Source organism: Vulpes lagopus, chromosome 20 (assembly GCF_018345385.1).
Source record: "Vulpes lagopus strain Blue_001 chromosome 20, ASM1834538v1, whole genome shotgun sequence".
Lineage (NCBI taxonomy): Eukaryota > Metazoa > Chordata > Mammalia > Carnivora > Canidae > Vulpes > Vulpes lagopus.
Window position 1 is genome coordinate 1,260,490 of NC_054843.1, and position 25,725 is coordinate 1,286,214.

The 25,725-nt window shown below is 65.3% G+C and overlaps 2 protein-coding genes across 5 annotated transcripts in view; both read right to left on the minus strand.

The window, feature by feature from the left end:
• Positions 1 to 477: 477 nt before the first annotated feature.
• On the minus strand, positions 478 to 13,598 carry LOC121479395. Of its 2 annotated transcripts, XM_041734928.1 has the most exons (3): positions 10,467 to 13,598; positions 9,983 to 10,127; positions 478 to 1,090 (listed from the first exon to the last, which is right to left on the minus strand). In XM_041734928.1, exon 1 carries the CDS (start codon positions 12,240 to 12,242, stop codon positions 11,331 to 11,333), a length of 912 nt encoding a protein of 303 aa, XP_041590862.1. In that variant the 5' UTR covers positions 12,243 to 13,598; the 3' UTR covers positions 478 to 1,090; positions 9,983 to 10,127; positions 10,467 to 11,330. The 2 variants fall into 2 exon arrangements, with proteins under 2 accessions (XP_041590862.1, XP_041590861.1); XM_041734927.1 differs by having other exon boundaries at positions 9,983 to 13,598.
• Positions 13,599 to 17,894: 4,296 nt separating this feature from the next.
• The window catches only part of SLX9 (SLX9 ribosome biogenesis factor), a 32,802-nt gene continuing 24,971 nt past the window's right edge, over positions 17,895 to 25,725 (minus strand). For 2 of the 3 annotated variants that reach the window (XM_041734934.1, XM_041734932.1), the window contains 3 exons: positions 24,703 to 24,853; positions 20,475 to 20,543; positions 17,895 to 19,261 (listed from right to left, as the gene is read on the minus strand). In XM_041734934.1, coding sequence (XP_041590868.1) covers positions 19,138 to 19,261; positions 20,475 to 20,543; positions 24,703 to 24,853 — 344 coding nt within the window. In that variant the 3' untranslated portion in view covers positions 17,895 to 19,137. The remainder of the gene's footprint in view (positions 19,262 to 20,474; positions 20,544 to 24,702; positions 24,854 to 25,725) is intronic. The other variant, XM_041734933.1, reaches the window with a different exon arrangement.

Below are 25,725 nucleotides of genomic sequence, written 5' to 3' on the forward strand. Positions count from 1 at the left end.
GCCAGCATATATAAAGAGCTCTCAAAACTCAATAATGAGAAATTAACCCATTTGAAAAGACGGGTAAAGGACTTGAACAGATAACTCACCAAGGATGATGTACGGTGAGTAAATGAGAACGCAGAGAAAAGCTCAATGTCATCGGTCATTAGGGAGATTAAAACCACAATGAGACACTAGTACCCACCAACAGAAGGGCTAGAAAGGAAAGGCCCGCCAACATCAAGTGTTGGTGAGGATGTGGGGCAAGTCGTACGCTGCCCGTGGGAGTGGGAAGGGTACAACCATCTTTAACGACAACTGGACAGTCTCTCATACAACTAAACATACCCGCCCCAGGACCCAGCACGCGACTCCCCGAGAGAAAGGACAGCACGCATCCCACAAGGACTTGTGCATAAATGTCCACAGCAGGTTTTTTTAAAAAAAGATTTTATTTATTTATTCCTGAGAGACACAGAGAGAGGCAGAGACCCAGGCAGAGGGAGAAGCAGGCTCCCTGCGGGGAGCCCGACGTGGGACTCGATCTCAGGACCCCGGGGTCACGCCCTGAGCTGTAGGCAGACGCTCAAGCCCTGAGCCCCCCAGGGGCCCCGCAGCTTTATTTTTGACAACAGGACCAAGGACAAGCAGATGTCCATCAGCCGGGCAGCGGGTAAGCCTCAGAGGGATTCTGTTCAGCAGTAAGTGGGGGTGAGACATGGGCCCGCACAGCGACGAGGCCGAGTCTGAGGACGCCGACGCTGGGTGACCGCACGGTCCCGCTTACGTAAGCCTGGAGAAAGCCCCACCTAATCTGTGGTGACAGAAAGCAGGTCAGCAGTGGCCTGGGGATGGGGGGGGTGCAGAGGGCGGGAGCGCGGGCTCCTGGGGGCAGAGGGAGGCGGGACGGTTTCCCGGGTGACGGAACCCGGCGGGCCGTGCACTCGGGATGCGTGTCGGTGCGGGCGCGTCAACCCGAGGAGGCTGTCTTGAAAATTCCGCATCACGACGTTGAGAACACGGCAGAATGAGGACATCGGCAAAGCCTCTTATCCGTGAAAGCAACGAGGGCGCTGCAGGAACGGTCAGGATCGACTTTCTCGGGCGCCTGGAAATGAGCCAAAGCCTCAACGTGGGGAACGTTTCTTCAGGAAAAACACCTGGACCTCGGTAGGGGCAGTGAGCTCTGTGGCATCATCCGCCCCATCTCCATGGCGACCTGGAAACCAGCGGCGCCTGGAGGGGATGCCTGGGGCCCCACTCCCGACAAGCGTCCTCGTCCCTGGCAGGTGTCCCCCCCCCCCCCCCCCCGCGCCAAGGCCCCACTTGTTAAGCCCCTTGGTGCGCCGCGGCCTGGAGCTCACGGCAGGGACAGCCGTGGCCCCGAGGGAGTTCGCTTGGGGAAATGGCATCCGAGGCCACCGTCTAACAGGGCAGCCGCCCGAGCCCGTGGCTGGCGTGTGGGGTGAAGACGAGGCAAAAATAGACCAGGGAACGAGCTTGAGAGCAAAAGCTGAGGAAGGAGCCGTCCCCGGGGCATCGGGAGATCCTACGCGGTCCCAGGGTTCTGCACGGCCGGGCACACGCGTGGGGCTGCACCCGGGCCCCTGGAGACTGGGGGACCCTGCACGAGCGTCTGGGGAGCGCAGATCCCCGCTGCGGGTGGCTCGCAGGCACAGCGGCCCCGCAGCCCAGCCTGGGGCGTGAGCGGCCTCCGAGGTGGCTGAGCCTGCGCGGAGAGGCCGGGCTGCCGGGACGCGTCCGTGAGATCACCGTGCACATGGCGACAGACCAGACACGGGGCGCGGGGGCAGAACCTGGTGTCTGGAGCTGCCCCACCGCATCGTGTCAACTCTCCAGTCTGAAAACAGCAGCGACGCGCAGAGAACCCAGAGAGGACGCCCCGCGCGCCCAGGGCCACGGCTCTCCGCAGCCGCCTGGCCCCCAGACGGGACTTCAAATCAGCTAGCGCAGGTGTGTGCACAGAGCGGAGGGAAACCACGTCTGAAGACCCCAAGAAGGTATGAGAACGAAGTGTCCGCAAACAGGGGGATCCGCAGAGAGACAGAGGAAGAGCAGGGGAGATTCTGGAAGACACGGGGCGGCCACGGGCGGCAGGGAGGCCGGGGAGCTGGAGCCAGGGCGGGCCCCCAGGCACACGCTGGAGCCCCACAGACGGGGAAGGAGAGGCAGGCGCAGGCAGGATATTTGAAAACACGAGGCCCGAAACGTCAGCAGTTGCGGTGACAACCACTCCCGCGCACGTAGTGGAAGCTCCGCCTGGGCGCCCCGCGAGGGAAGCGGGAGGAGCAGACGCGGACAGAGGCCTCCCTGGGGGGGGATGGAGGAGGCCGGCCTCCCCGGGAGCCCCGAGGCCCACCTCAGAGACACCCCCGCCCAGGACTCTGCCCCCACGGAGGCTGTCCCCAAAAATGAGCAGTGAAATTAAGACATGTGCACAAAATAATGAACCAAACAATAAAATGTAAGTAAACACGTTAGGTTTTATAAAGACATACTCTTAAAATTTTGACAAAATGAACAAAATAAACCTGATCTAGCGCGCCCCTCAGGAGCAGGCCTGGCCGGCCCCAGGCGGCGGGGAGGCAGCCCAGGGGGGTCACCGGAATCCGCGGGGAGCAGCCTCGAGCCTGGGGAGGTGGCGGCTGCGACAGGCGTTCCACACTGTGCGCGTGAGCATGGAGCTGCCTCGTGGGCCGCGGCCCCGCTCCCAGCACGCAGCAGGTGCACAGCCGAGCGCGGCCCGGCGGCCCACCGGGGACCACTCGCCACGGGGCCGAGGATCAGATAAATGTGGTGCAGCCGTGAGACGGGACGGGGCCGCAGACACCCGGCGGGAAGCGAAGCACGCCGGACAGCCGGTCCCTTCGGGGAACCACTTGGAACAAGGAGACCCAGGGAGCCGGGACTGGGAGCTACTGGGGCGGGGCTTGTTTGGAGAGAAGGTTCTGGACCCTGACGGAGGGGGCGAGGCCCAACAGGGTCCGTGGGCAACGCGGTGCTGAGCCACACTTCAGCGCTGAACTGCAAGACGCGCGAATTCAATCTCGGGCTGGAAATGTCCCTCAGAGGATTTCTGTAAGAGGTGGAACGACGACACGGGCACACGGCGGGGCCGGTCCACGCGGACGGGCCCCTTCCCCAGGGCATGGGGGCGCCCCACTGGCCGCACTCCAGGGGCGAGAGGGCAGCGCATCGGGGTCCCCCCCGCCCTGTCTGCCGCGGCCCCTAGGAGCACCCTAGGGCGTCCTGACCTGGACACCCTGGTGCCCGGGGTGCCCTGACCTCTGGCCACGGCGGCTCGTGGCTTTGGCCGGCTGACTGCCCCTCCCTGCGAGGCCCGCTCTGCCCACACCTGCCACAACGTGAAGGATGTCGTATTGTGGCGGGGGGGGGGGGTGAGCGCATCTTTGCTGGGGATTCTGGAAGCCAGTCGGGGCGGGCGGGGGCGGGGGGCGTGTGCCTGGCATCGCCTGCCCTTGGCGCCCAGGCCCGGTGCCGGCGGAGGCCTGGCTGGGGAGGCTGCGGGGCAGCCCCAGGACCGCCGCCCTCGCTGCGGCCAGCCAGCGGCCTCCAAGCCCCAGCGCCCGCTCACGGACACCGACAGCAGGACGCTGCAGGAAATCACCTTCCTGGCCCGAGACAGGAGGCCAGCGGCTCCGGGTGCGCGGCCGTCGTGCCCCAAGCAACCGCGGAATGCACGCGGCCAGAGGGACCCACGGGGACTTCGAGGTGTGGAAATAATGCGCAGCCCTGCTGCCCCCTCCCAGGACGCGCCCGGCCAGGCGGGGTCTGTGTGTCTGTCTGTCCAGAGCCCCAGCAGCCTCACAGATGCTCCGGGAAGACAGGAGGCGCACGGCCGCGGGGGGAGAATCCCGAACGCCTGGCACTGTCCTGGCCCAGGAGGCCCAGGCCGCGCGGTCGGGAGCGAGGTCTACACCTGCACCGTGGTCTACACCCCACGGACTCCACCAGCCCGGCTCGGGACACTGCGGGATCCTGATGCCCACCGTCTGACCAATAAGGAAACTGGGTGAAATCTGACTTTTTAATAGAAAGTAAACATTTGAGGTTCTCAGAGTGAGCGGGAGGGTAAACAGCATCCTCACTGGCGGGAAGATACAGATACTGGTGGGCGCCCGGGGTCCTGGGGGGAAGCTTCCTGGGGGCAGGGACCCTCCTGGAGGTGCCAGGTGAGCCCTGGAGCTGCCAGGGAGCAGATGGGGAGACGGAGCCCTCGGGTCAGCGCAAAAGGTCTCCAGCCCTCGGACCCTGCATTCCCTGGCGCGGGCAGCTCTGAGCCTCTCCGACCTGGATCCCAGGAGACTTTCCAAACACGGAAATTTGGGAATCCTGCCACCCCACCCCCTACGGAGTGTCAGAGCTCGCAGAGCCCATTAAAGGCTCTGGTAAGTCCTGCTGCAAGCCAAGCCTCCACCTTGCCCAACTCTGCGTCTCCCGAACTACTCTGGCCAGAGAAGCCCCTTCCCATGTCATGGCTGATACCTGCCCCCCCAGCTCATACAGCGACCTTGGCAGGGCTGCTGCAGGGGAACCGCACGGGGAGACTGAGGCAGGATCTGGCCCCCGACGGGAGTCCTCTGCAGCCCTCCCTCACACGGGGGCTCGGCCTTGGCCACACACCCTCCTCCTCCCGCAGAGCGAGACAGTCGTGGGACGGCCTGACTGTGGAGCGCGCCACCATGGCACCCGGGCGGACACAGGACGCAGGATGCAGGACACAGGACGCAGCCAGCCGCGGGGCGGCCCAGGCTGAGGGGCCCTGAGGACACGGCAGCTGTGAGGCCCAGGGGCCGGCAGGGCTCAGGAGCTGGCCCTACAGCAGATGCGGAGCCCCGATGCAGGGGCTGCGGTGTCCGTGTGGATCTGGCCCAGGACAGGCCCCACCGTCGAGGCTCGCCCCACGGCCTGGCCATCTCCGCGTCAGAGGCTCGGCCTCCACACAGGTGGGCCCCCAGCAGCCAGAGGGGCGGGCAGCCAGGGCGCCCAAGCCCAAGGGTGCTGACGCCCTGTGGTGGGCTGACCTGAGCCCCCTCTGAGCATATGCTGAAGCCCCCCAGCACCTCATGACGTGGCCGGACACGGGGAAGGGGTGATTAAGGGAGGAGGAGGTCCCTAGGGTGGCCCCGATGCAGTCTGACCCGTGTCCCCGTGAGATCAGAACACGCACAGAGGGAGACAGCCTGAGGCTGGGAGAGGATGTCCAGGGGCCCAGGGAGGGGCCCCAGGAGGAGCCAGCCCTGCCCACACCTGGACCTGGACGTCCAGCCGCCAGCCCTGGGAGGACGCCCCCCGGGGGACGGTGTTTGTTGTGGGTGCCGCCAGCCCGCCTGAGCCAAGACAGCCTGGGACCCTAACTGAGAGCCAAGACCAGCCAAGGGACCTGATGCCCCTCATAAACGAGAAGAACCCCCTGGGCTGCGTGGGGTTCTGCGGGGACACCGCACGTCAGCAGCCCCCTTGGTCCCTCCAGGAGGAGTGTCGGGGGACAGTAAACCAAATACGTTCTCCAAGACGACCCCGACTTGGTACAAAACAGCACACGAGCCGCACACCCCGCTCCCAAGGCCCCACCCAGGGCAGGAGGGCACGGCAAGGTCCTAGGGACACCCCGGGTGGTGAGCTGTAGGCTGAGATGCTTCGGGGCCCGTGGTCCAGCCCTCACAGACTACGGAAACTGAGGCCAGAGCGGGCGGGATGTCCCCGAACGGTCCTTTCAGAGTGGGCCCCCCTCCTGACCGCCCTGCGGCCCCCACCCCTGGAGGACAAGCAGCCCACTCAGGCCCTGCCCCAGGGCTCTGGGCCCGTCCCCGGGCGGTGCGGGGGGACAGGGCGCATGCCAGCTCGAGGGGGCCGGGGGCTTCTGCCGCGTGGCCGCCCCTCCTGTGCCAGCCTCCAGCGCCTGGCTGGCCCCTGCTCCTCCCTGCTGGCCCAGGGCAGGCCCTGCGTCCTGTGGGCCCGGGGGCGGGGTGAGGCAAGACGGGGGTGCCCGTGGCTGGCTGAGACCAATTCCTGAGGTCCCCAGCCCAGGCAGGGGCTGGGGAGGCGGTGAGTCCCGCAGGAGCCTCCCCACGGCCCGGTGCCACCGCTCAGCGGGGAGGCCTGCCAGGCCCCGGCAGCAGGACGGGGTCGGGGGTCCGTCTGCTCCTCGGCCCGCCGTCCACCACGGGCTCCACCGCTCTCACGGCCCACCCCCTGCTCCCTCTGTCCCTCGGATTCCCGGGCGGGGAGGGCCAGCTCCCCCCACCCCTGCAGCAGCGCCCGGTGGGCTCCCCGGCGGCGAGGCCAGCAGGGCACACCTCTCCTGCCGGCGCCCGGCTACACAGCAAGCTCCGCCCCGCGTCACCAGGGGTGCCAGGCTGGGGGGCTCCGGGGAAGGCTTGGCCAAAGGGCACGGAAGCAGCGGACCAGACGCTGGGGGCTGGGAGGCACTGGCCACGGACCCCCGTCCAGCCTCCCCAGGAAGCCCAGCCTGCGGCTTGGCCCAGAGGACGACGGGGAAGAGTGGTCGGGTCTGGATTCTGTCCCTCCCACCAAGCACCTCACAGCTAGTAGAGCCCCCGCCCCGGCTCATCCCTGTGTCCCGGTGGTGCGTGCGGCAAGGCTGCTGCCTGATGCCAGACGGGACAGGCGAAGGTCCTGGGGTCCAGGAAGAGCTGGGGCCTCTGCTCGGGTTCCACAGCCCGCTGCCCCTGCCCACCACTGCAGCCTCGGCTGCGCGGAGGGTCCCTGGGCACCCCCGTGGCCCCTGCCCTGTCCAGGCCAGCCTCAAGGCCCCAGGCCCCAGACGCAGGGGTCGTCTCATGTCCCGGCTCTTCCTTCCTGGGGCCCAGCCCCTACTCCCAGGCCTGACAGTGGTGCCCAGACAGCGCCCCGAGCGTGCAGGCTGCCATTCGCACGGCCTTTTCATGTGCAGAGCCGCTCGCCCACGCAGCGCTGCCAGGCTCGCTCCTCCCCCACCCAGCCCCGCACCTGGGTGGCCTCCAGCTGTCCCGGGTGTGGCCACCAGCAGCTTCTTGTTTCCCTTGCCTCCTGGGAGATGGACTATTCCGGTTGCTTCTGGAAAGTGTGTTTGTTATTTGGCTCCTGGAAACACCATCTGATTACAGACTCTGCCCTGGGCTCCCCGGGCCCTCCAGCAGGCAGGAGGGGGAGGCCACTGCAGCTGTCCCCAGGCTGGGACATGAAGAACTCGGGGAACCCCTCTCGGGGCAGACAAACGCGTGCCTTCCCAGCGCCGACCTGCCGCACAATCACACCCCGCAGGGCACCTCCCCTGCCGCAGGTGGGCACCTTGGGCCTAGGAGTTCAAAAACACAGAGAGCTGGGGATCCCTGGGTGGCTCAGCGGTGTAGTGCCCCCTGCAGCCCAGGGCCTGATCCCCAAGACCCGGGATCGAGCCCCACATCGGGCTCCCTGCATGGAGCCTGCTTCTCCCTCTGCCTGGGTCTCTGCCTCTCTCTCTGCGTCTCTCATGAGTAAATAAATAAAATCTTTTTTATAAACAAGAGAGCCCCCTTTCCCACATGTGCGTGCACACGGGGGCACACTGTGTGCACACACACGCGCACATGTACATGTACGCACACCGCACACATGCAGGCACGCGCAAGTACGTGTGACACATGCACACATCCCGACAGTGTGATGCAGCATGTCTGGAAAACACATGCATTCCCACACGTGTGCAAGACCGGCATACGTGTGTGCACACAGGACACATGCATGTGCGCACACATGCCCATGTTTGAACACACACACGCAGGCCCTGGTCGCAGCACCGTGGTGCATTCAGCCCGACCGCCTGCAACCTAGTAAAGAAGTAACTGAACACAGACGTAAATCGTTAGTGACGTCTCAACGCCACTTGGGGGAACGCGGTCTGCTACACGCGAGACTGTGGAACTCCTTCACAGAGCACGGCCCAGCGCCAACCCCGAGCCCTCCCCCTACAGCCCGCCGTTCTGGGGACGCAGACGGGGCTCGTGACGGAGGGACCCGGCTCTCCGCGGGTCAGCCCCCACGGGCAGTGCCTCGGGTCTCCCAGACTCCATGTCTTCACACACGAGGTCAACAGACTCTAAGGGTGGGGACCCCATCCCGGCCCCGGGTCCCCTGGGGCGGTGCCGTGGGTGGAGTCCAGCGCGGGCCTCACTGACAGCACGTGACCTGGTGCCTTTTCAGAGGGCGCGGCCGGCTCACCCCTTGGGGCCCTCGGGGCTGCAGATTCACTCCGCGGCACCTGCCACCCTGCCTACCTGCCACCCTGCCTGCCTGACGATGAGGGTTTTGTAACCCGAATGGTAGCTACTGAGGTAGGCATCTGACACGTTCCCTGGGGTAGGACAGGTGCGTAGGACTAGGCGGGTGTGGGGATGGGCGGGCGTGGGGGGTGGGGCGTGGGTGGAGGGGGGGACGATGTGGGGCATGGGGTGTGGTCGGGGGACGGGAGTGTGGGGGTGGGGGCTGTAGGGGATGGACAGGTGTCAGGGCGAGCACTGAGGCACTCGCAGAGCAGGGCTCTGGCTGTCCTCCCAGAATGCCATGAGAAATGACCCCTTGGGGCCGCCAGAGCCGTGACCCCCGGCACCATCAAGGCAGCCCAGTGCCCCGTGGCTCAGGCTCCTGCTCCTCGTTGGCTTGGGCATCTTCCCACCGTGTCCCCACCAGCCTGAGAGCGGAGCACAGAGCTCCCGGCTAGGGCTCTAGGGCCGGGTTTGGGGAAGGGACTGGGGGGAGGGCAGAGGGGACAGGAGAGGAGGGGAGGGGCAGGGGTGGAGGGGTGATGGGGCAGGGGGAAGGACGGGAGGGGGAGGAGAGGGGAGGGGAGGCTCCCGCCATCCGCAGAGGTGACAGCTACCTCACGTCATGGGGAAGGCATCTGCAGGGCCTGTCGCCGCCATCGGGCGGGGTGAGGGGAGCGGGGCAGGCTCAGGCCGGGCGCAGATGGGAGCCCCAACAGCCCGGGGGAGCACTTCCCCGACAGCCGCCCACCTCACAAAGCTTGTGCCCGATTCCAGGGACGATCACCGACCTGGTCCTGTGTGCCGTCAGCCAGACCAGCCAGTCCTGTCACTTTTGTCCACGTGTTCCTCGCTTCCTTGGCCTTTACCTCATCTTTCTTTCCTAGGTCTGGGACTGAATGTTGAATTCACATATTACTTTAGTTCTTTCTCTCTCACTCTTTCAAGTAGGCCGCACACCCAGCACGGAGCCCAAGGTGGGCCTGAACTCACGACCTGAGCCGAGATCAAGAGTGGGACGCTCACCCGACGGAGCCACCGTGGCGCCCCTATTGCACTGAGGCCCTTAAAGATGGTAAGCTTTCCTCCGAGTGCATTTTTGGCCGCCTTCTAGAAGCTTCCCCGGGCAGGGTCTTCTGCATGCAGCAGTCCGCAGCAGTCACCCACCGTCACCTCCTCTGGGACTTCAGGGTCAGCTGCAGAGCGTCAGTTCCATTTCCCAATGTCCCACCAGCCAGGAGGGGCTTCCACCACCCCTATGGGTGGGCTGGGGCCTGGTCCCTGCGGTCTGCACCCCGGGAGCCCAGGCTGCCGGCCAGGCCACCACATAACAACGCTGCACCATGTGAGGACTCGAAGCATCCCCCATGGCGGCACGTGTCACTCACTCTCGAGGCCAGATCCAGGGCCAGGGGTGCAGGCCCAGCATGCGCTGCGCAGGGGGAGAGGTCAAGACGGGGTCTCCCCACCACAGCGCCCTTGACATCGGGCACCCTGACGCCCCCGGCAGAGCCAGCACGGCCAGAGTGTGCACGCAGGCTTCCTGCCGAGAATCGCTCACTGGGTCCCGGAGCCTCCCCTGGAGGCGGCCGTGGGCACGCTGTCCTCTGGGTCCCTCGGGGCTCCCCTCCCAGGGCTGCCCATTGCCCACGACCCTCAGTGTCAACCTCTCCCAAGGTCAGGCCCTCCAGTCCACTCTTTAGTGGACACCTTACTTTTATGTCCCTGTTAGGGTCCAGCCTGAGGGAAGCGTGGGGGACGGCAAGGGGCTGGGCTGCGCCCCACACGGTGCTGGCCGTGGCTCCTGGTCCTGAGCGCGGGCGGGCCCTGAGGCTCAGAGCTCACTGAATCAGCGCTGACCTGGCGGGGAGGGACAGCGGTGCCCGGTGTCGGCTCTCTGTGCGCTGGCCGGGAGGTGACAAGGACACCCCAGCAGGCCTCATGGATGAGGGAGGAGGCCGGGGCTCTCCGGTTAGGGGCGGTGAGGAAAGGCCCCCGGCAGGACCCCAGAGATGGGGGTAGCCACAGCACAGGGACCTTCCGGAACGTTGGGAGCAGGGCATCTGAGGGGCAGGCCCGGCCAGGGTCCTGCTGGGTCCGCTGTGGCCTCTGTGGGACCTCAGGACTCCCCCCACAAGGAGGAGGTCAGGGTGGGGCTGGGGGCTGCTCTGGGTCACCCCCACCGCCACCCGGCCTGACCTGCACCTGGGCGCTGGGTGTGGGCCAGTGGGAGTGGGAGCGGGGAGCAGGGCAGAGCCAGGGACACAGCCGCCTCCCCCCGCCACCCCTGCCCCGTCCAGGGCGGGAGCTCCGAGGCGCGGCGTGGAGAGCGGTGTGGGTGTGGGCACCCCCAGCTGCTGCCCCGGCCGGGAAACCCCAGCAACAAAACACAACGCAGCCAAGCACGTGACCCCAGGAATGCAAAGCCGGGCGGCAGGAGGAAGGTAATCACACCACTGGGCCCCCAGCAGGAAAAATAATAACAAAATAACAAAACTCATGACTTTCTCAACAGGAGCCAAGAAGGAATTCAGTAAAATTCATCTCTGCCCAGTACGGGCGCGCCCCAATTAGGAACCTCGCTGTCGCCCCTCGTCTGATAGGAAGGTAGGCCTGGAGGAGCAAACGCCCACTGAGATCGCGCGCGTGCCCGGAAGCACGTATACTGAGCGTGCACACGTGCAGACACAACACGCGTGCACACACATACAACGTGTGCACACGAGGGCATGCACATAAGACGCTGTGCACATGCACACGGCGCTCCCGGTCCCACACCTGGGCCCCACGGCCGCTATGTCCTCAAAAGTGGGGCCGGGCCGCCGGGTGGGGCGAGGGTGAGGAGCTCCCGGGGTCCCCGATCCGTGCCGTCTACCCCCTCCGGCTCCCCCGCGGGACGTGACCCCCGCCAGGCAGCAGGATCTCCTGGTCCCAGTGCTGCCTCGTGTCCGGATCAGGGCTCTCCACCCCTCGGGGGAAGGTGACTGAGGCGCTGGGGGCACGTGGCCCAGAGCAGGGGCAGCCCGGGTCAGCGCCGCGACCACCCGGCCCTTGCAGCCGACGTCACGCGCTTGTCAGGACTGTCGTCCGAGCAGGGCCGGACCCGGGTGCTCTGAGGGCCCCTAGGCCGGGGGCCCTGCAGCTGGGCTGTCCCCAGGCAGCCCCTGAATGGGGTCCTCCCCGGGGACCGTGCCCCCAGTGCCGAGAAGGGTCCCACCGAGGCTGGCGCTGCTGGGAAGGGCAAGGGACGGGGCCAGGTGACAATGACCCAGGGCTGTGGCCCGCCCGCCCCTGCTCCCCCTTCAGGAGTCCTCGCGTGTCCCAGGCCCTCCCGCTGCACAGGGGCCAGCAAGGCCAGCGTCCCAGGTGTGCCGGAGCCACATAGCAGCCCGCCCAGGTCAGGGCCCCCACGACAGCGGGGCCTCCAGGTCCAGGGGCACGGGGGTGGGGGGGCCTCAAGCCCACAGGACAGACGGCAGACCGGCAACTCAGAGGGGGCTCCACACAGCCTCCCCTCCCCGCGGCGTTCCCACGGGAGGACGACCCCCTGCAATCCCTCTGAGCACACCGGGGGGCTGCCAGGCTAGCGGGCAGCTTGAGCGGGATGCCAGAGGCCTGGCCCCTGTGCGTGCACCCCTGCGCGTGGACTGACAGCCTCGGCACCGTGTGGCCATGCACACACACGCGTTTGAGGGGCAGGACCGGACGGTCGGTCGGAGGCCCGGCCGTGTGTCCCTCTGGACAACCCCTGCTGGTCACCAGCACCTGGTCCGCCCACCCGGGTCCCCAAGGCCACCTTCTCCCCCAGGAGTCACTCTTGGGCCCCGATGGGCCTCGTCCACACACAAGACACAGGCAGCGGCCGAGTGTGCCGTGGGCCAGACGGTCCCGCTGCCCCAAGTGGGCCTGGGTGCAGCTGGGGTCCCAGGTGCTGCCCTCCCGCTGGCCCCCGGGCCCCAGCACCCCAGGGCCCATCTGCAAGGCCAGGGGGACCCGCCCAGGGCTGAGCCAGAGCACCTCCTCTGGCCACCTTGTCCTGCCTCTGGAGGTCTGCCCTGTGCCCAGAGCCCGAGGCGTCCGACCACCCTGCAGCCACCACAACCCCCGCGGCCCTTCCCCTGCAGGCAGTGTGCCCAGCCAAGCCACCAGGAGCCGTGTCCCCGTGGCTGGAGGCCAGAGCGCAGCTCAGCCCCCGGCAGCAGGATCAGCACCGTGAGGCCTGGTGACGGGACTCGCTGTGCATGCGATGCTCAGATATGCCAACACCCACCTGGCGCGTCGACGGTGGGGTCGAAGGCTCGGCTGAGGAGCCCAGGCCTTGCCCTACACTACCGAAACGGAGACTGCTGTCCACCCTCGGCCGTCCCCCTTTTCCTGCCTGGAACGGTGGCTGGCGCACCAGCAGCTGCTATAGCAACAGGAGGAATAAAGGACTAGCAGCTGCCGGTAGCACCCTGGAGGGGCAGCCCACCTCAACATAATCAGCTGCCACACAGCATAGCCGGAACTAGCAGGTGACCAGCGCACCCCTCTCCTCCCGGGACCCCACTAGGTGGCATCCCCACCCTGCTCTGCTGTGAGGCTGGGTGGGCCCCAAGCCAGGCTCCCCTGTGCCCCCCACCCACGCGGGGCCTCCACCACCAGCCCGTGTTTGGGACTTGAGTTCAGCTGGCAGGGGCTGCCGTCTCCCTCCCTCACACTCGCCACGGGCCCCTCCCCTGGAGCCCTCCCGGCGGGGCCAGGCACGGCCCTGGAGCTGCAGGTGGCAGACAGCTGTGCGCTGGCTGTGGCGCAAGGGTCGGCCCAGACCGGGGCAGACAGGCTGGCTGGGAAAGAGAACACAGGTCCACTAGCAGGGGGAGGTGCTCACACAGGCGCCCAGAGCCTGGGGCGCTGACCAGGCCACAGTCTCTAATTACACAGCGATGGAATTAGAACCGGCTCCCAACCTCGGAGACTGGGGGTGGGAGTAATCACCGCTGTGCGACAAGCCCGCGCACCGGAGCAGGGAGTGGGGCGCCTGAGCCCCGGGCTGTGGCTTGCCAGGCACTGGCCAGAGCCTGACCTGGGGGCGGGGGTCAAGGGCGGGGTGGCTGGAAGCTCACACTCCTGAGGACCTCAGGCTCAGTAGGAAAAGCACCTCATCACCCAGCTCCGGTCCCAGTCCTGGCCAGGGGAGCACTCCCCCAGCAGAGAAGGTCCTAGGTAGGGGAGCACTTGCCCCCGCAGAGAAAGTCCCAGCCAGGGGAGCACTTGCGCCCTGCAGAGAAGGTCCTGGGTGGGGGAGCACTTGCCCCCACAGAGAAGGTCTCAGCCAGGAGAGCACTCCCCCTGCAGAGAAGGTCCTAGGTGGGGGAGCACTTGCCCCCGCAGAGAAGGTCCCAGCCAGTGGAGCACTCCCCCTGCAGAGAAGGTCCCAGCCAAGGGAGCACTCTCCCTGCAGAGAAGGTCCCAGCCAGGGGAGCACTCCCCCTGCAGAGAAGGTCCTAGGTGGGGGAGCACTTGCCCCTGCAGAGAAGGTCCTAGGTGGGGGAGCACTTGGCCCTGCAGAGAAGGTCCGCTCTCCCCCTGCAGAGAAGGTCGTAGGTGGGGGAGCACTTACCCCTACAGAGAAGGTCCCAGCCAGGGGAGCACTTGCCCCCTACAGAGAAGGTCCTAGGTGGGGGAGCACTTGCCCTTGCAGAGAAGGTCCTAGGTGGGGGAGCACTTGCCCCCGCAGAGAAGGTCCTAGGTGGGGGAGCACTTGCCCCCGCAGAGAAGGTCTCAGCCAGGGGAGCACTCCCCCTGCAGAGAAGGTCCTAGGTGGGGGAGCACTTGTCCCCGCAGAGAAGGTCTCAGCCAGGGGAGCACCTCCCCTGCAGAGAAGGTCCTAGGTGGGGGAGCACTTGTCCCCGCAGAGAAGGTCTCAGCCAGGGGAGCACCTCCCCTGCAGAGAAGGTCCTAGGTGGGGGAGCACTTACCCCCACAGAGAAAGTCCCAGCCAGGGGAGCACTCCCCCTGCAGAGAAGGTCCTAGGTGGGGGAGCACTCCCCCTGCAGAGAAGGTCCCAGCCAGGGGAGCACTCCCCCTGCAGAGAAGGTCCTAGGTGGGGGAGCACTTGTCCCCGCAGAGAAGGTCTCAGCCAGGGGAGCACTCCCCCTGCAGAGAAGGTCCTAGGTGGGGGAGCACTTGTCCCCGCAGAGAAGGTCTCAGCCAGGGGAGCACCTCCCCTGCAGAGAAGGTCCTAGGTGGGGGAGCACTTGCCCCCGCAGAGAAGGTCTCAGCCAGGGGAGCACTCCCCCTGCAGAGAAGGTCCTAGGTGGGGGAGCACTTGTCCCCGCAGAGAAGGTCTCAGCCAGGGGAGCACCTCCCCTGCAGAGAAGGTCCTAGGTGGGGGAGCACTTACCCCCACAGAGAAAGTCCCAGCCAGGGGAGCACTCCCCCTGCAGAGAAGGTCCTAGGTGGGGGAGCACTCCCCCTGCAGAGAAGGTCCCAGCCAGGGGAGCACTCCCCCTGCAGAGAAGGTCCTAGGTGGGGGAGCACTTGCCCCCGCAGAGAAGGTCTCAGCCAGGGGAGCACTCCCCTTGCAGAGAAGGTCCTAGGTGGGGGAGCACTTGCCCCCGCAGAGAAGGTCCCAGCCAGGGGAGCACTCCCCTTGCAGAGAAGGTCCTAGGTGGGGGAGCACTTGCCCCCGCAGAGAAAGTCCCAGCCAGGGGAGCACTTGCCCCCTGCAGAGAAGGTCCCAGCCAGTGGAGCACTCCTCCTGCAGAGAAGGTCCCAGCCAGGGGAGCACTTGCCCCCTGCAGAGAAGGTCCTAGGTGGGGGAGCACTTGCCCCGCAGAGAAGGTCCGCTCTCCCCCTGCAGAGAAGGTCCTAGGTAGGGGAGCACTTACCCCTACAGAGAAGGTCCCAGCCAGGGGAGCACTTGCCCCTTGCAGAGAAGGTCCTAGGTGGGGGAGCACTTGCCCCTACAGAGAAGGTCCCGGCCAGGACTGAGCTGGCCCGGCGGCCCCCAGGGCCCCCTCTTCCACCAGCAGGAACCAGAACGAAAAGGGACAAGGCTTCAGGCTGGCAGGATGCCCAGCAGCCTCTGTGGCACCAGGAGACATGTGAATTCAAAGATACAAGTACTCACTGATTTTTCTCCCTAGAATCTGAAAAATAACATTTCCCAATCTTAACCAAACCTTAAGAAACACAAACCAACGTCAGGAACACGTCTGTAATTATCGCTGCAACCTATGTTATTTTAACACCTTTAGGAGAAAATGCAGTCTACTGAGTCTGTTTGACTTCAAAATAAGGAGGTTGTCCACACAGGCCAAGGGTCTCAGGCCCAGAAGCAGGGGACTAGCTGGCCTGGGAACGCGACATTAGAGAAAGGCCCGGAAGGCTGGCGTCTTGCTATCTGCAGGAGCCGGCTGGCTCTCCCGGTATCTTGGAAACATGCACTGATAGCAGCCCCCTGGAACCCTGGTCATGGGGTGAGGGCCAAGAACCCACTGGGGCCATGCAGGGGCTGGGCCCCGGCATCTCCACAACGCTGCCAGCCCAAGTGCCTATTGTGGCAGTTATCGCTGCACGAAGAACGTTCCAGCAGTTTGCACGACGCTTGACTTCCAAGCAACACAGGACCCGGACAGGCACGGCTGCCTGGGCCTGACTCACCGCCCAGCTGGGGCGACCAGCACTGATGCCCTTCAGTGCCCGAGACCGAGAGAGCCTTAGTCCACGCGCAGGCCGGCACGCAGAGGCTCGGGCTGCATCGGGCTCACGCTGCATCGGGCTCACGCGTCACCACCTGCCCGGCACCCGACCCGGGCTCCTCTAGAAGCTACGTGCGGACGGGGTGCAGCCATCACCCGCCCAACGAGCCAGACACCCAGACAGGAGCCAGCCCGATGGCCGGCCTCAGGGCCCTGTGGCTTGCAGGCGCGTCCAGAACCAGCCACCGTGGTCCCGGAGCTGACCCTGAGGGCTGTGTTCACACCCGACTCCCCCCTCCTCTCCAGGCACTTCCGCCTCAAATAACCCTCTCCCCGCTGCAGTGTGTAGACGCGAGGCTGGGCGCCTGGATCCCGCAGCCCAGTTTCCCGCCTCAGTCATTCACGCAACGCCCTGCCACCTGTTGGCGCAGTTCCGGGGCGGCGACCCAAGCAGCGCCAAGCCAACCCGGCCCTCAAGCATTTCCGTCTTTGGGGAAAAAAAGTCCGCACGGAGAACGTAAGGGAAGGCTGGAGGGACAGGAGCAGCCGAGCCGGAGAGAAGCCCGGGTGCTGAGCTCTGCGGAGGGCGGGTGGGGTGAAGAGGCCCCGCCACCACGAGGGGGCCCCTGGCCACCGCCCGAAGCCCCAGCGCAGCGCTCTGCTGTCCTCGGCTGCCCCACGCCCCAGTGCCCTGGCCCGTGTCAGACCCCGACCCACCAGGCCTCCCAACGCCCAGCGCCTGGCGGTGCAGGGATTTCCCGCCCCACCTGGCGACAGGTAGTCCACTCTGGATGTGCAGATGTGCATCCTCTGTCGGCCCGGGACCTCTCCCAGGCCTCGCTGATCTCTAAAGCTTCCTGTCTGCCCGGGACCTGAGCGGAACTGTACTAGGGGACAGAAGTGGAGATGGGGTCACACTGCAGGAGGGTGGGCCCCGACCCAGCGCCTCATGAGAAGGCAGAGGGAGGGACACCGGAGCCGCTGGCAGACAGCACGCTGGAAAGGGGGCACCTCCGTCGGAGGCCGCTGCAGGCGGCATGGCCCTGACTCCCCGAGATAATACGTTTCCGGTGTCCGAAGCCACCCCGTGTGGTAATGGGGTGCCCAACAAGTCCAGTGGCAGCCTCAGGCGAGCCCGGCCTGGCCCAGACGTGCGGGGAAAGCACGTGGCTGCATGCTTTGGGGGGTGTCTGTCACACGGGGAGATCACGGCACAGGACAACGGAGGCACACGTCCGGCAGAGCGGGGCAGCAGACGCCGCAGCCAGAGCTCCAGAAGGGATCGGGGAGGGCTGTATGGGGAAGGAGGATCTGGGTGGGTCACTGGAGTGCAAAAGGGGGTCTTGAAAATTTCTGGCTGGGTCATGCCTTGGCCTCCTCGCCAGGAGCCCTGAGGTAAGCCTGGTGCGGGCCGGGCGCGCCACGGCAGGAGTGCACAGGCTTTAAAATGCACCACCGCCGGCCGACTGCTCCGTGCCACCACCTGAACTTACCAAGTTGGCGAGGTCCACCGCACGCACGCACGCCGCTTCCCCTCCTGCTCGGCTGCAGGGGACGCACAGGGGCGGCCTTTCCCGCCCCACGAGCCCCGCTCATCTGAGCAGCAGCCGTCATCGGGGCCCTGCACTCTGCTCTGCGGGTGAGGTCCCTGCACGTTCGAGGCTTCTAGGTCATCCTGGGGTGCGTTCTGAGCTCAGTGGTCGGGGCGGCGCGTGCGTTACCTCCTCGCAGGGAACCCGCCCACCCTGGGCCGGCCTCTCCCCTTCCCACAGCACACGCTCTCCTGGGCAGCCGAGAGCACAGCGAGGGGAGCACACCGGCCGCCGTCACACTGGAGCTGCTGGAGGCCCCTCAGGACACCACATACGGCCTCAGTCATCGTCCCCAAACTCAGACATTCAGACAAGCGTGATGGAGAAACGCCACGGCGCCCGCACCCCACTGTTTCTCCCAGCACTTATTTTATTGCAAAAATCAGTTCATCACAAGTATCATTTTGTAAGCAGCTGATCTCCCGTCTAGAGAACCGGGTTCTGTGCGGAGAACAAGAACGACCCGTCGCTTAGGGGCTGGCGGTCCTGGCTGGAGGGCCGTGCTGCCCTCTGGCCGAGGGGATTCAGGCTCCCACCTGCAGCCTCACGGTCACATCCGTCCCTGTCTGCGTCCCGTGCCTGGGAAGTGCCCGCACTGTGTGCTCTTGTGCAGAGAAGGGGCCCAGGATGCCCAAGGCGGGGTGGGGCACGGGCTCGGATTCCGTTCAGCCGCCAGTTCCCAAACGGCCTTGGAGGGCGCTGCTCAGGTGTCCGTGAATCGTGAGCACGCTGGCCACGGAGGTGGAGGACATACCTGGGCCCATGCCGCTGAGCCACAAAGCCGAGTGCCTGGCGCCTGAACGCACAGACGCAGCACCCAAGGCTGGGGCCCACCCTCCACAGCCGCGTAGGGGTGCCCAGGCCCCTGGGCCACACACCACCACCACCGACCCTGTAGGATGCGGGCGAGGAGTCCCCACGCAGCACTCCCAGCTCCCACCCCCTGGACAAGCCTCGGCCTGTGGGGCCGGGAGAAGCAGCCCCTTCCACATCCTCAAACTGAGGCTTTCCGTCGGTGTTCCTGCAGTCTGGCCTCCAAAGCCCAGGCTTCTAGCACACAGTCATCTCGCTCGCAGGTCAGCCGTGTGGCCCCAGGTGGGACCAGGCCGCTTCCAGCCTCGGACTGTGGACAACCGGGGCCCTGTCCACTGGAGTCGGAGGAACAGGCGGGAAACAACACAGGCTTGGAGCCGAAGGGGACCCGGCGAGGGAAGGGCCAGGGCGGCACGGGGCAGAACAGGACAGCACGAGGTGTCCCATTTGAGCCCCTGGGAAGTGGGAGGGCAGCAGGTTCCCACAGAACCCGACATGACGGCATCTCAGGGCTGTGGAGCAGCGGGGGTCCTCACAGCCCCCTGGGTGCTGGGTGCTGGATGCTGTGGGGGCCTGGGGACCGCGGGCAGCCATCCTGGCTGGCCAGCCTGGAGAAGCCTCAGAGCAGTCTGGAAGCACAGGGGCCTGCGGGGTCACAGAGAACTGCCCCCACCCCGATGCCTGAGATCACACCTTTATTCATTGCACCAGATTCGGTGCAAGGCTGGCGAGGGGCGATCTTGGGGCTCATGGCACACCTCCCGGCGGGGTCACAGCCACTCAGAGCTGGCTGCCGCTGTCCAGCTGTATCTGCTGAGCCAGCCGCTGCCCGATGGCCAGCAGGGGGCTGGCCCTGTAGGTCGGATTGGCCAGCAGCTCCCGAAAACGGGCACTTTCTTCCTCGCTGAAAGAACGAAGATCAGAGCAGGTCAGCAAACCCCACAGCCCTCGTGGGGGTGGGTGGGGATGAGCGTCAGCCCCTGCCTCGGCCAACCCACCCCTGAGGACCTCAGGGCGGGCAGCCCAGGTCAGGGCTGACCACAGGGGTGGGGTGGGGTGGAGGGCGGGAGGGTGAGGAAGGCGGCAGGGCAAGAAGAGGGCTCAGGAGCAGCCTTGCTGGTCAGGCCCAGGGGGCTGAGTGAGCGCTCTGGGCAGGAAGAGCACAGCCGCCCTGGGGCCTCCTTCGATCACACACAGGCTCAGGAGCCACCGTGCTCACCCGTGGGTCTGGGGGGACTGGCACCCTTGCCTCCCCCAGAAGGTGGGCTCTCGGCCCCCGCCCCCTGCCCCACCTTGATGTGGAGCTGCTACTCAGAGAGGAGGCAGCTGATCGACGTGGGGAGGAGGACCCGCAGCCTTGCACAGCGGCGCCCTCCGTCCAGTGCTGCCAGAACAGGGGCGCTGCAAGTATGGAGGGCAGGAGCCCAGCAGCCCACGGGACCGACCCGGCCCTTGTCACCAAGGGTGCCGACAGACACTGCAGTGGCTGCCCCGCATGGGGCCTGGAGGCTTCCTCCTGCGCCCCTCGAGCCCGCAGTGCTGGCTGCCGCTGTCTCCCCCGGATCTCTAAGCTCAGCCAGCTCCCAGGTGGCGCCGCAGTCAGGCCACCTCTCAGAAGCACTGGGGCCAGCCCCAGGTTTGCAGGAGCCTGGCCAGGCGCCCTGCAGGAGGAGACCTCCACAGTGAAACATCAGGGGGGCAGCTTCAGAACAAGCGCAGGCAGGGACAGCCCTGGCGCAGGGGCGTGGGGAGCAGCCAAGCCAATGCTGCGCCCGTGTGCCCTTGATGTGGGGGCCAGGCCAGCCCTCCAGGGGCCCGTGCCCTTGGCCGCTGGCAGGGACAATGAGCCCACTGGACTGAGCGCCCGAGCCAGGGGTCCACACCCGCAATGCCCGGGATGCAGGGGGCTCTGGGCTCCAAGGGTGATCCCCAACAGCCGGCAGCTCGTTCTGGTAGCATCTGCTCCCTGGCCCAGCTATGAACAGGCTGCCTCACGCCAACAAGAGGAGCCATTGGCCACGCTGCCCACGGTGCCCGAGTGGACCAAGCACTTGGGACAGAGGCCCGAGAGCACTGGGGTGAGGTGGGAGGACGGGGGCGGGGGGGGGGCTACTCACAGGAGCTGGAGCCTCTGTGCAGCGCTCATGCGGCTGAACTCGGCGGGCCGGGGCCTGCTGCTCACCCTGCTGGGGACACAGACAAGCAAGTCGGCACAGGCTCCCTGGAGTCCGCGCAGCCTGCCTCCCCGCGGAGCCGTCACCCCGAGGCACACACGTGTCCGCGCCGCCAGCAGGAAGGGCGAGAAAACCAGAGCCCCAGGCCAACACCTAAATTTAGCCTCCAGACCAGGAGCCCTCATCCTTTATTCATGGTTTCTGTTAAAATATGAATGAAAGACCTGTCTCGTGGGCCCAAGGCAGAGCCCACACGTGCCCCGGCTGCTCCCGCGGACTTGGGCACCCATGCTCAGCGCGGGCCTGCCCAGACGGCCCTCTGCGCTCAGAGCCATGTGCGTCCCGGGGCCCGCCTCAGATGCCCCGCCTGCAGCTGGCCTTTCCCGAGTCACCCTGAGCCCCAGGCCACACCGGTCTGCTCCTCTCACTGCTGCCCTCCCCGTGTCCACCCTCGGCAGGCCCCTGGCAGAAGCGGCTGGCATCCCCAGGACACTGCGGGAGGTCAGGGAGCCCAGGCCCTGGATCCGCCCCTCTGCACCCTAACCTATGAAAAAGTAAAATCAGGGCATCTGGGGTGGCTCAGTCAGTTCAGTGTCTAACTCTTGATTTTAGCTCAGGTCATCTCAGGGTTGTGAGATCGAGCCCCACATCCACATCGGGCTTTGTGCTAAGCTTGGGATTCTCTCTCCCTCTCCCCTCCTCCCTTAAAAAAAAAAAAGAGAGAAAGAAAATAAAAATAAAAAGGTAAGGGGCACCTGGGTGGCTCAGTGGCTGAGCATCTGCCCTCAGCCCAGGGCATGACCCCGGGGTCCCAGGATCCAGTCCCGCATCGGCCTCCCCGCAGGGAGCCTGCTTTTCCTTCGGCCTGTGTCTCTGCCTCTCCCTGTCTCTCATGAGTAAATAAATAAAAACCTTTAAAAAATAAAAAGGTAAAACCCACTGAGCCCCCCATGGCCCTCTAGCTCTGAAAGCAGAGCGTCAGTGTAGACACATCTGGGAATCCTCTCGGTGCCAATGGGCCAAGTGCAGTCTTTTTGTTTGTTTGTTTTTCAATTTTTCAATTTTTATTTATCAGTGGCAGCAGCCTCGAGACACAGCTAAGGCCACCAGGACCATATGAGGTCCAGTGGGTCGCCGGCCTAGTGGCTCAGCTACACACAGCTCCCCACCCCAACTCATGATCTCATGATGACCTTCGCCTGACGCTCTTCTGCTCAGAGGGCTGATTTCCTAGAGAAGCTAATCTTCCACTGATGAGCAGCGTCAGTGCCTGCATGTTGGCTGGTCTCGGGAGCCCTGCATGCAACCTGTGCTGTGGGGCGCCCACCCAGTGGTGTGGGACACACCGTGCGAAGGCGTGCCCTAACGGCTCAGAGCCCCAGGCTCCCTGCAGACACTGCCCTGTGAGGCCACCTCATGGATTTGGAACGGGCTTGGAGCGGCCCCCGGCCTTGGTCAGGGTGTCCCAGTAGGTGACTGGTGACCCCTGCACTCAGGTCTGGGTGTCCAGAGCCACAAGGTGGCTCCTGTCCAACCCTGAGTCCAGGACTCGCCTGGAGGAGTGGTGGCAACACACCCCAGTCAGCAGAGCCTTCTGTAATCTGTGTGCTTTGCAGAGTCAGCCTCTGGTGTGAAGCACCCGCAAGCACAGAAGCTTCTCCCTGGCTCCAAGGACCCTGCCCTGGTGAAGGTCACCAAGGGGACCCAACACCTCCTGTGACAACACTGAAGGCCTGGCCTGCTCTCAGGGCTGAAGGGTGAGAGGTGATGGCATGGGGGCCCCGCTCTATGAAATGGGGCTGAGGGCTCCCTGTCGGGCTCCAGTCGGCTCGGGGAGATGCAGCACAGGAATGGAGTAAAGGGACCGAAGGCAGTGCTTACCAGCTACCGGGGGCGGGAGACACAGGGGCTGGGGCGCACTGCTGGTTGGCAACAGTCCCTGCATGTTGTCACGGTGCACCCACGGGGAGAGGACAGCTGGAAGCTCTGCATCTGGAACCTTCCTGCTCCCTGCCCCACGGGCCTCCCCCTCAGCTGACGTTAGCCCAGGCCCTTCAGCCGGGGGTGTTGAGTCCTAGGCAATTACTGAAACTCAGAGTGGTTCTGGGGACCCCAGACTTGGAGCCAGCGTTAGAAATGCACGTGGCTGGCTGGCTGGCTCAGTCGGCAAAGCATGTGACTCCTGATAGCGGGGTTGTGGGTTTGAGCCCCAAGGTGGGTGTAGCAAATGCTTAAAATAAAAAAAAAGTGAGAAGAGTCTTGTAAACTGTTCTGGTAACTTTGCAGGAACACACAGGGTGCACGCACACACAGATTTCCTCCCTCTGGCAGCAGGAGGGACCAGGGCTCCCTGCAGACACACTGACTCTAGGCCGGGCAGGAAGCGGCCAAGGTGAGCCTGGAGCCCCTGGAGAGCTGGAACGGAAGGACGTGCACAAAAACAAAACCCAGCACCCGTCTCGGTGGGCACATCAGAAGGACACGGAGCCTGCCTGAAGGAGCTCCCGGGGGCCAGAGCGGGGTCAGCCCTGGCCACAGAGGGAAGGCGTGCTGGATCATGGCCCACGGGAGTGAGTAAATATCCACGGGTCCCTACGGACGTCCACGCGGGACTTAGTCCCGCCGATGCAGAAACAGTACTGACCCTCCTCCTCCCGAGGAGGATCCCACCATGTGGGCACAGCGGCTCCGTCCCTGGGGAGCGGCGCCCACCTCCCCACTCCCCAGGTGTGGGCTGTGCGCGGTGACGCCCTTCCCCAGGGGACAGCGCGGGCAGAGGAGGGAGCACCGTGGAGCGGGGATGCCTGGCAGACACACCTCCGCCAGGTGACCACGGCCAACATCAGCGACAGGTCGTGTGGACGGCACACACCTGGGCTGGGTAGGATGGGCCGGGCAATCCCCTCCGGGGTCGTCCCCCCAACCACCCAGGACCCAGTCCCATCAGAGAAACCATCGTGCTAATCCCACCGAGGGGCAGCCCCCCAAATGCCCCACCAGTGCCCCTCAAAACTCAAGGTCATCAGAGGAGGCCCAGAGGGGATGTAAAGGGTCGTGGCCAATGTCCCGCGGTGTCCTGGAGGGATGCTGGACAGAAGAGGGAATTTAGGGGTCACTGAGGAAATGTGAACAACCTGTGGGCGTTATCCTCTCACCGTTACTTACGTACCAACACCAGTTCCTTAAGCTGGGAGTCAGGGACGTGGGAACGCTCAGGGTCCTCTCTTATCATTTCTCTGTAAATCTAAAACTGTTCTAAAATAATATTTATTCAAACCAACAGCTCCCCAGTGCCAAGACACACTTGAGGAGGGACAGTGAGCAGGAGACCAGCCGGGGAGCGGGAGGGACCTCCAGACAGCCCAGCCCAGCCGCCCGGCTCCTCGAGGACACCCACATTCCTGCTCGGGCTGCGGGCCGGGTGCTTACACAGCGCTTCCCCGCTCTGGGAGCCCCGAGCACATTTTTCAGATGAGAAAACTGAAAGCTGGGGAAAGACACTTGACCGGGGTCACATGTTTTATCAAGCGCCGAGGGGAATTTGCATCTCAGGCTCTGCTCAATCACCAATCTGCACTGTGACGGCCACTCCTGGACTCCTTGCCCAGACCAATGGTTCTGGGTGCTTCCATCCCAGGAGCTGGCCCGGGGTCTTCTGGCTCCGGGGCCAAGTAGCCCTGAGCGGGTCACCTGACACCCCCACCCACCAGCCTGCGACAAGAGACGGGAGGGACAGCAGAAGGACTGGCTCTTCTCCAGCACGCATGTCCGGGGAGGCAGGAAGCGCCACAGGAATGCGTGCTTCTGGGTGGGGGGGCCACAGCTAGCAGGCACAGTACGGGCCGCGCCCCTGGGAATGAAGCAGCGGGGCCGAGGGAATGAAGCCCAGCAGCAGTGCTGGACGGCCCTCCCGCAAGCCCCCCCACCTCCACCCCCGGCTAAGCTGCTCCGAGGCCCCCACTGGAGAAGGCCGACAGGCGCCCCTCACCAACATGCCGGCCAGGCCCCAGGGCTCCAGCCCCAGGACGCAGTCACCACACCGCCTGCCACAGAAGCATCGACACGCAGGTGAGGCACCTCTGTGGCCTCTGCCTCCCCCCACACCTGCCCCAGCTGCTGCTTCTCGGGCTCCCTGGCCTGCACTCCCCGGGCAGCCCCAGCGGACACTCACCCTCTGGTCCGTGGCTGCCGGCCAGCAGCCTCCAGCTCCAGCAGCTCAGGGAGCGCGTCTCTCAGGGGCTGCAGGTCCCCCACCACCACCGTGGCCCTCCGTCTCCGCTCCGCCTTGCGCTTCTGCTCAGCGAGCTTTATGGCTTCAATTTCTGAGGTGGGGCAGGGGGCGGGAGGGGCAATGGGTTAGTGAGTGGCAGGCCCGGTTCTCTCCTGGCGGCACCTACAAGGCCCTGGGAAGCGGGGAGGCAGGCCCGTCCTGAGGGCGGGTGCTGAGCCTGAGCTGCAGGCGCTGAGTCCTCTTCTCTTGAGGCCCCGTGCTCTGGGCAGGCGGGCAAGTGGAGGACAGGGTGAACAGGGAGTCCCTGGGCGGTGGGGTCACGCTCTCCTGTGCCCCCCAAGTCTGTCCTGAGACACACCAGGAGGAAGGAAGCGGATCCCCACGTCTAGGGAGGTGACACAGTGGCCCGGGGCCTCCAAGGAGCACCACTGAGGCCCGAGGAAGGAGGCAGCAAGGCAGGCCAGGGGCACTGGAGCGGTGGCTGCCACTGACCGCAGGACAGGGCCTCTGCACTGGAGAAGGGACATGGGCAGGGCCTGCATTGGGGGCACAGTTTCGGGACTTTTATTCATTTGAGAGACATAGCACGTCGGGGCGGGGGGGGCAGAGGGAGAGAGTCTCAGCAGGCTCCCCGCTGAGCACAAGCACAGAGCCCAACAGGACGTAGGACTCAATCCCACGCCCCTGAGAGCATGACTTGAGCCAAAACCAAGAGTCAGATGCTCAGCTAGCCACCTGGGCGCCCCAAAGCCTTGGCATCTGATTTTCACTTAATGATGTTTTTATTTCATGGCACCCAGATGGCTCAGGGGTGAGGCGTCTGCCTCCGGCTCAGGTCATGATCCTGGGGTCCTGGGATCAAGCCCCTCGGGCCCCCTGCTCAGCAGGGAGTGTGCTTCTCCCTTTGCCCCCCACCCTGCTTCGTTAAGGGGATCCCCAGGTGGCTCCGCGGTTGAGCCTTCA